This window comes from Mercenaria mercenaria, chromosome 7 (assembly GCF_021730395.1).
Source record: "Mercenaria mercenaria strain notata chromosome 7, MADL_Memer_1, whole genome shotgun sequence".
Classification (NCBI taxonomy): Eukaryota; Metazoa; Mollusca; class Bivalvia; order Venerida; family Veneridae; genus Mercenaria; species Mercenaria mercenaria.
This window is the reverse complement of record NC_069367.1, coordinates 63694588-63704501: the sequence shown is the minus strand read 5'-3', so window position 1 is coordinate 63704501 and position 9914 is coordinate 63694588. Positions and strand designations below refer to the sequence as shown.

At 32.7% G+C, this 9914-nt stretch overlaps 2 protein-coding genes across 2 annotated transcripts; both read left to right on the top strand.

Annotated features, from left to right (window-relative positions):
* Positions 1-460: 460 nt before the first annotated feature.
* Positions 461-3809, top strand: LOC123523513 (uncharacterized). The gene is made up of 4 exons (XM_045301179.2): positions 461-1168; positions 1950-2066; positions 2416-2536; positions 2951-3809. Exons 1-3 carry the CDS (start codon positions 983-985, stop codon positions 2482-2484), a joined length of 372 nt encoding a protein of 123 aa, XP_045157114.2. The 5' UTR covers positions 461-982; the 3' UTR covers positions 2485-2536; positions 2951-3809.
* A 640-nt stretch (positions 3810-4449) lies between these two features.
* On the top strand, positions 4450-7393 carry LOC128558821 (uncharacterized). Its single transcript, XM_053549036.1, has 2 exons — positions 4450-6878; positions 7277-7393. Exon 1 carries the CDS (start codon positions 5264-5266, stop codon positions 6236-6238), a length of 975 nt encoding a protein of 324 aa, XP_053405011.1. The 5' UTR covers positions 4450-5263; the 3' UTR covers positions 6239-6878; positions 7277-7393.
* Positions 7394-9914: the final 2521 nt, after the last annotated feature.

Below are 9914 nucleotides of genomic sequence, written 5' to 3'. Positions count from 1 at the left end.
AATAAACTTCAAGATATCAAACCTACTCTAGGGGAATGGCACCAAGGGAACAGATCTGTTCGCAGGGAAGTTGTTCTTTCTCGCTGTCGAATAAGTCATACCCGTTTGACTCACTCTTACCTTTTGAATAAAGAAGATCAACCCGAATGTGTACCATGTCAAACACCGCTAACTATTAAACACATTTTAATCGGCTGTGTGGACTTTGCTACATAACGCAGTACTTACGATGTCAACCGAATCGGTTACCAAGTAACGGCTATGTGTCACCGTTGTAAACCTGTCTTTTCATGGCCATTTAATAGCACCTTTCAGACATAAATGAATAAAAAATGTGACAGTATTAAATACAAATATCATAAAACTATTAATTGGTACATTTTTGACCTCCAAATCACAGCTACTGACTGCACATTTCACTAAAGTCTGACGGTACCCTTTCATATTTCGGGGAAAAAATGGCGGTCACCATTTTGTAATAGAACATGGTCATGTGATTGAAAGACTATTCATTCCTTTATTTTAGAGAGTTGATTGAATTACGTCACAGAACAACAAGAAAAATGTCTGAAAAGTAAGAGCCATGTGCTATATCCAAAGAAAAAAAAGTACAGAATATGGTATTTTGTAATGAAAATAGGTCAACTTTAGACCCTTATATTTCAAGTACTGTTGTCTAGGCATAAAATGGCATGCATAATTTATGTTACAAAATCTGTATTGTAACTAATTTTGCCATCTGATAGTCTGTGGTTGACTGCTATAAGCTGCTAAAACGATTCTTGTAATGTGTGTACTGACGGCCATTTTTGTAATTTTTTAAATTATCTCCCTTGGCAAAAGTTGCACAATTACAGATAAAACAATTTTTTTGATATGTTAAATATTGAAGGGGGCTATGTTTGTTGAGATGATAATATTCAGTCAGCATATAATGTTTATGTTTTATATGTTATTTCAGTATTGTTTTTATAAGGTTTAAATGTATTTAAGGATAAATTCAAGTACAATACACAGCACACAATTGTCTTCAGCCCCAGGCCCAGAGTTGTGCTACTGTGGCAGTGATATTAATCATCAGTGGGCCCCTACATCACAGTGTTGTCCCCCAGCATTTTCCTCTGAAGTGGAACTGGAAGACTCCCAAACAGAACATAACAGTAGTAAAGTAAACAATTTTTTATATTCAGTTTATTTGATTTCATACTTGTTTTAATTAAAATATGAAATAAAATTTAAATACAATGTTGCAGGTTTGCAAAAGAGTATCAAATATGAATATATGACAAAATGTTTAAACAACAGAATATTGCAGTGTGTTAGTTATAACTGTAAAATAGTTATAAATGGTATATGTGAAAGAAAATATGATAGATATGAGTATATAGGGTTTTAAGACTGTTCAAGGAAAGATTAGCACATTCTATTTCTAAACTGCAGACATTATTTTATCATTTTTTTAAATCGTTTACAAAGAGACTTTTAGATGTAAAAAGTCATCCTTTACAGCAGTAGATGTACATTATTTTAATAAATTTGCGAGTATATTCTTCTAGAGTGAGGTGATCACTGAAGATGATGATGATGATGCATGATCTTGTGAGAAAATAAGAGACCATGAACTTATAATTAAGCTTTGTCAGTATAGCACTGGAACAATTTTCTATCACCCAAGGTTTGAGTCCTGGTCTGGCTGCACATTTTCTCACCTTGTCAGTGTTACTTAGATAATCATTTAAATTATACAAAGAAAATTTTATGTATTTGTCACTGTACGGACTTTGTCACATAAGGGGATAAATATGTGTCAGGCAGTAGGTTAGTTCAGTTGGTAGAGCACTCACCCTGTAAGTGAGGGGTCCCGGGTTCGATCCCCGGAGCCCCGGACTGACTGCACATCTTTTTCACCCTGTAAAATATTCATTAATTTCATAATTTTATTTTTTCAGGAAGAGCTACCTAATACCTGTGTGTATGACAGTGACGTAGACCTATTTGATTCACCGACTAAACAGTGCAAAAGTGATTTACCGGACTCCGGGTCTGTCAGTATCAGTGAACTTGAGGTAAATATTACATGACTTATAATCTGGTCATTAGTTATTGTCACAGGATGAAAAATAGATGTGCAGTCAGGCCAGTGCAGTCAGACCAGCACTGTAAGCAATAGCCACAGGAAACTGATGTAATTTATTTGCGATATTTTTTATAACACGTTAATGATAACAGACCTACTGCCTAATATATGTACAAATGATGTATTTATTTGTTTATTTATATATGTATATATTTGCAATAAAATATGTTTAAACTATTTTTCAGATGTTGCCTTCTTTAAGAAAAACAACTGTTATTTGAATAAAGAATGCTGAAAAGAATTCAGCCATATCTTATGAATGTCCTTTTTGTTTTTAGGATATCAGCACTGACACTGAATTTAATTGCTCCTGCAATACTGTAATTTCTGGTGATACTCTGTGGTGATACAGAAATCTCAAATAGCACTTCTGACAAGAAGAATACAGACAACTGTCAGGTATTTATTAGATTACCAAATTAAAATTCTATTACAAGTAAAAGGTGAAAACAAAATGATTCTATGGTTCTGATAACATGTTGAAAAATATAGAGTAGGTGGGTAGGATTTTTTATATATCTTGGTTAATCTGTGAACACACAATGGTAACTGGAAAGTATTTTATTCAGCTGGTGACTGCCAGGAAATATATTAAAAAATTAATGGTTGGTGCCAAAAAATGGGATTGATAGAGTTTATTTTGTTTTTGCCAAACTAAAGAAAGAAAACTGTTTAAATTATTTGATTCACGACAGATTTTTAATGTCTACACTATGGTTTTATCTGTTAAATTGTGTTTAATAATTACATGTATATTGATAAGGAGTGCAAGTAATGACACTGCAGCACTTCAGTGTTGAATATTTATTTCAGCCTTGTCGGAACTGTGAACTGTTTAAAGATAAAATAAAAGACCTTGAAGGTGACAAATGCCAAAACTGCATTATCTTGACAAGAAAGATTGAAGAACTTGAAAAGAAACTGGCATTGTACGAAGGAAAGGTAAAACACAAATACATGTCAGCTTTGTTTGTGCTTGTATGATATCCATTAGTATTTCAGTTTATAGCAAGATGAATTACAGCTTCTAAATTTTTAACATATAATTATTTAAAAAAAAAACATTCAGTTGAATTAATCTGTTTTATACCAAGTGGAGTTGGAAATAGTTTTTGTCTGTACAACTGCTATATTCTGAAAAGTAGCTGAAGTAGTATCTAAAATGGTGACAGCTATTGTTTGTGTAGATGTAACTTGTATATATTCATTTTAGTGTTTTCCTCGGACATTTTAAATAAATTTGTGCCTTAGGCATTTGTAATAATTCAGTTAATGTTGTCAAATTGTATGAAAATGTTAGCAACCTATTTCACTTATTTATATTTTCACTCTCGATAATATTGGCATTGTAGCCTGAGGAAAACACTACCAGCTATATATATATATATTAACCTTTTCAATGTAGTGCACTTAGATTACCCTTTTCCCTTTTAATTTCTTCCTAATATAAATAAATGTCTTTTCCTATTACATTACATTGCTTGAGACAAACAATAATTAAGGAGAATGGTGACTTACTTGTTAACTAAAATCATGATTTTTGTGAGGAAGCCTTTAGTAGATTTAAAAAGACATTCATATCAATGTGTTGTCATGCATCAGTTTATATGGCAATGTAAGTGCTTTGGAACACTGTGTTGCACACTGCAGATTGCCTTTTTCACTTGAAAAATTAAAGTTGTAAAATGGAGTTTATGGACTATATATATATATATATATATATATATATATATATATATATATTCAATTTTGTAAATCAATATAGTGCTGTCACATTCACCTGAACATTGTTTGCCTTAGAAATAGCTTGCATGTTTCCACTGTAGTGATAGCTTTGCCTTTTCTTTTGTGATAAGGGATCTGCATCACCAGTTTTCAAAAAGGCAAGAAGAAGATAAGTAATAAAATCAATTTAGCAACATGTCTTCAATAAAAAACATTAATATCATTGAAAAAATAAAGAAAGGTAACAAGAAGGATTGTGTTGAATGGGTTATGACAAATGCAGAAGAACCTGTAGCATCAAAACGATCATTTGAACATTTGGTTAACAACACATTTAAGAAATTTCAATCCCTTAATAAAACCAAACATCTAAGTAAATATCAGACAGAGTTAAAAGAATTTCTTCAAGAAGATGTGAAGCTTCCTTCTATTTCCAGTCATTTACAGAAGCCAAAGCAAATTGACATTGATAATTCTTGTACAGATGTTTGTAAGAAGGCTTTGTTTGAATTAGGTACAGAAGTGTCAGATCTAACAGTAAAAAATAAAGAACTACATCTGAAAAATGAAAGTTTACATTTAAATATAAAAGCTTTAAATCGTAGCAGGACAAAAAGAACCACCGTTATTAAGCTTAAACAGGAACTAAAAGACACAGTGAAATTAAACAAAACACTACAAAAAAGAATTGACTCAAAAACAAACATTTTAAAACGGATCAGGCTTCAAAACACTCGTTTACAAGTACGTGTTGAGAGAATGAAAAATGAAAGTGATCAGTTAAAAACAGATCTGAATAATGCAAGAAATCATGTTAATGCACTGGAATCAGAACTTGTAGACTTAAACTTAAAACTGCAGGGTGTTTCTGCAGATCTTGATAATTCTACAGCTGAGAATGAATGGTTATCTGAAATACTAAATAGAGATACAGAGGTTATTTCATTTTACGATAAAGAAGAGGAAAAAACTCCTATGAACTTAGAGAATGTTTATATAGCCTACTTTCTTTAAATGTCAGTGCAGGTAAATGTGGTAATGTAATTAATAGTGTTTTGAAATTGGTAAACAAGAAAGTGGATAAATTACCATCAAGGTCAAGTGTAATAAATATGAACATTGAACGTTTAGTACTGTCACAGAAACAAATCAGTGAGGAACTGCCAGAAAAACGAATCTGACCATTTACACAGATGAAACGACAAAGTTTGGGAAAAAGAATTCCGGGTATCATGTTTCTGATAGTGATGGCAATATGTATGTTATAGGCATGCGGGAGTTATTGAGTAAGTCTGGACAAGACACTTTGTCGGCCCTACAACAGATACTTGCTGATATTGATGATCAAGCTCTTCACTCAGATATTACAGCCAAAAAATACTTTATAACATTACAGCAACGATGAGTGATAGAGCATCAACAGAACACAAATTTAATACCCTCCTGCAAGAGCTTAGAGAAACGGTGCTACCAGAACTACATGCAAATTGGAATACACTCTCTGAGGAAAATCAAACAGCTGTTAGTCAACTATTGAACTTCTTCTGCGGTCTACATAGTTTAGTACATTTTGCTGAAGTTAGCAACAGAGCTGTGTTGGAAGTGCAAAAAGGTTTTTTCGAAGATTTGCCACCAATATATGATAAAAAGTTTTTGAAAAGTAGTGAATCAGGAACCCTCAGACTTGTCAGGACTGCTTGTAAAGCTCTAGCAAGAGGAGGAGATGAAAAAAGTGGTAAATTTGCAGAATTCAAATTATATTCAAAAGACTTCTTGAAAGAAAATGGACTTATGTGCATACCTTTGCAAGATTTCCATGGCAATCGTTTTAATGTTTTATTTGAGTCAGCTGCGTCTTTGTTTTTTTTAAAGAATACTGCAACTGATTATCTCAAAGGAAATCTATCCAATAATCTTCTTAAAGCTGTTTATCATGACATCAACGTCCCAGAGTATATGGCCGGATGTAAAGCCCTTGGACTGATCTCTAGACTAGTAACTGGGCCTCTGTGGTGCCTTCTTGAAGACAGAAGTATCCATGTATTAGATATGAATAAACATTATCTTGAATTATGTACATGTCTCTCTGATGCCAATATCGAACATTTTATGAATGGATCATTGAATATCTTTGGCGACGTGACAATGGTAAAAAGAGATAGTATCTTAGTCAGCCTTATTGAACCTTGGGAGCATGACCCACTTGTTGAAGTTCACCTACAAATAATTCTTCCAGCACTGGCCGACCTGTGCAAAAAGTTGTTTTCTGATCATCTCCCTGGAGGAAAATGGCAAAATGTAACTGAACAAACAAGAGTGAAGTCAACAAGTACACAGAAACACAATAAATTTTCTGTCTGTCTTTGGTTTCCTTGATAACTTGCTGAGAAGAAAACCCAATATTTCTGTTATTGCATCAGAGGCATATATTATGTACACGGCAAACAAGACAGATCAGTGGCTCTCATGTAAGAATGAAAATGAAAAAATGATACTGATTGGAGCTGCATCCAAATGTGTGAAAACCGTCAAACAAAACTTCCAAACACGTAAAAAGGTTATTGAAGATAGACAAAGAGCAAAAATGGAATCAGCAAGGCTGCGAGCTGAGGAGCTTGAAAGGAAACGGATAGAGAGATTACAGCGATACACAGATAAAATCTTATATTTTGGTTTATGGCAAACTGAACAGTGTGTGAATGACTCAATGAAAGAGATTTTGTCACAAAGTGAAAAGAAAGAGGCTCTCAAAGCACAGCTGAATTTTAGGAAACATGTTCTAAAGCAGGCTATGAACAACGAAAAAGATATATACCTTTTCTCTAAAGGTGGCAAACAGTAATCTATTGAAGAAATGACTGTGAATGTTAAGAAATTAGTTCGTCACGCTTTTACAGTCCAACCTGAACCAGTACACAACACAGATAAGGTTCCAATACTGACAGGAAAAACAGTTAAACATAAGTTTATAAATGGCCACGAAGAAAGTTGGTGGAAGGGATCTGTCATTTCCCAGGTATCGGAACAGTGTGTAATTGAAATAAGGTCTTTCATACATTTAATTTATAAGAAGCATGTTAAATAGTGTTGAAAACAGCTCCACTAACATAATTTACTGTAACTAAAACAAATTCAAATATAAAATGTATCAGCCACCTCTGCCTTTCTCCTCTCTGTACATTTAACATGATCAGTTATGTGTGGCTAACTTAAAATAGCAGGTACCATAACAATATTAACATTTAAATTAAAAATTATCATTATTTCATAATTCAAACTTATTTTGATTCTTGTTTTACTAAAATTTATATTATCTAAAACATATTTTGTTTCCATTACATTTATTTGTAAATTTTTGTCTAATATGGAAAGTTATTGATACAGACAAATATTAATCAAATGCACTTTTTACAGGTTCCTGGATACAGCAGTTGGTTTAACATTGTGTATGAAGGAGATCCAGCTGTGTACACATATCAGCTACTTACAGACTTGGCTAATGGAGATTTGCAGATAATTGTCAACTGAAAAGTATGTATATACTTGATATTATACTCAAGTATAAAAGTTCAGAATGTACTTTACATTTACTTTGAAACCTGTAGGTAATAATGTACAACTTACAGGTAGTAAAAAATCCGCATTATGGGATGATAGATGGCATTCAGATGTGGCAGTATTTTAAAAGATAGCATAATACACATGTAATATATGTATTTGTTATTATAAATACTAATATAAGGGTAAAAATAAGTTACACTCCAAGATACTGTCATGTAGGAAGATGTTATGAAATGGTTCAATTTTGGCATCGTGCTTTCTTATTACCAGTACACTTCAGTTAAGCTTAACTGTTTACATAACTGAGGTAGAATGTTTCTTTATATACCATTGAATTGCAAATAAAATTTCGTTTCCATTGATATATAACACTATAAGATAAGGTTACATTTGAAAATCCACCTGATATCGTTAGCAGTACATATTATGACGTTCAATCTTTGGGAGAATTATTTGACAACGTTTCAGTCGGAAATATTTTATCGTTTTTAAAGCAGATAGGAATATATCAAAAGATCTAACACTTCGTATTTTTATTTACATCTTGCAATATTATTATGTTTGCAGCTGATATTTTAACACACACGTACATACATTTTTACATTACTGTTTTTAAATATGCTTTACATTTTTACATGGATGCTTTTAGATATGTTTTACATTATTCATAGTGTTTTTTACATTTTTACATGGATGTTTTTAGGTATGCTTTATTTTTACATCAATTTTGGCGTTTTCAATATGACTTCTTCTCGGCGATATATGACCATTTTGTGTCGATTCGCCGTAAAACCCAACTCACTCACTCACTCATGAAACCTGAGAAGAATATTTTGAATTAATGGATTTTCTATATTTCGGTTATGAATTGACTGTAAAACAGAAAGCGAGTCGGAAAAGATAATAAATTTTTCTTCACTATTGTTTGATATAAAATTTAGAGCTAAATCAATAGCTTTGGCCACGACTGAAAATATTGTTGCATTATTTGGCGAACGTAATTTTGATTGAAGAAGGAGGCTGACAGAAGCACAGCCAACCTTTGATTCATCTTTTAAACCGTCTGTGTAAGTTGCAAAATAGTCCGTGTATGTTGATTTGATTTCATGATTCATCTTTTGAACCGTCTGTGTAAATTGCAAAATAGTCCTTGTATGTTTATTTGATTTCATGATATTTGGACTTGAATATTTCAGGGTTTGTTTCAGACTTTCTAAAGGCAGTTTTCAAATCGAAAAGAACTGAAGGGGTATGAAGGGTCCATGGTGGTGTATCTAATTCAAAGTCAGTTTCATTCACAGAAGATTTTATGCGAAATCCAAACGGTTTGATTTGTTTTGGTTTTTCCTCATATGAATCAGAGTACTTTGGTTTAAAAAAAATTTCATGAGCAGGATTGTATTTGTTGGCAGCCACTCTTAAAGCATATTGCAGTGAAAGTTTAAAGAGATGGTTCGTTTGCTTTCAACTGGCGACGTTCGGAATGCACCAAGAGCAATACGAAGACCTTGATTATGGATGGTATCTAACATTTGTAAATAAGATTTTCTTGCAGAACCATAAACAATACAACCGTATTCTAGCTTAGATCTAATTAAAGCCCTATAAAGTCTAAATAAAACCGTGCGATCGTCTCCCCTTTCAAGTATTTTATTTGCGGCACAAATGAAAGCTTTTTATCAAAGATAACACCAAGAAATTTTGCTTCATCAACAACAGGTATTTTTGTACCATTTAGAAAAAGCTCAGGGTCACAATGATCTTTCCGTAATTGGCAAAATTGGACACATTGAGTTTTCGATTGTAAAATTTAAACCCATTTTCCATGGCCCAAGTTTGAACTTTATTCAAACACTGTTGTAATTGGCGTTCAATCGTACGCATATTTTTTGAACGATAACATATCAAAAAAATCGTCAACATATAATGAACAGTCTGTCCCTGGTAACAAACATTTCACAATATTATTAATTTTGATGCTAAAAAGTGTGACAGATAAAATTGAACCTTGTGGAACTCCCTGTTCTTGCTCAAAAGAGTCAGAAAGGGTATCACTAACACGTACATTAAATCTTCGATCAGATTAAAATTGTGATATAAATGTTGGCAGACGACCTTTTAAACCTATGTCGTTAAGATCATTCATTATACCATATTGCCATGTAGTGTCATTTATATATAAGTTTTTTTCTAAATTGAAAAAGACAGACGCTAGATGCTCTTTTTTAATAAATGCTCCATGAATAAAATTTTCCAGTCGAACAAGATGATCGGTTGTGCTGCGTTGTTTGCGAAAGCCACTTTGAAAGTTTGTAATTAAACCTTGTGATTCGAGGTACCAAACTAGTCTAGAATTAATCATACGTTCCAGAGTTTTACACAAACAACTAGTAAGAGCTATCGGTCTATAATTACTTTGGTTCGTGCTATCTTTTCCGGGTTTTTATATGGGAATAACAATTATAGCTTCTCTCCAGGAGTCTGGAAAAAT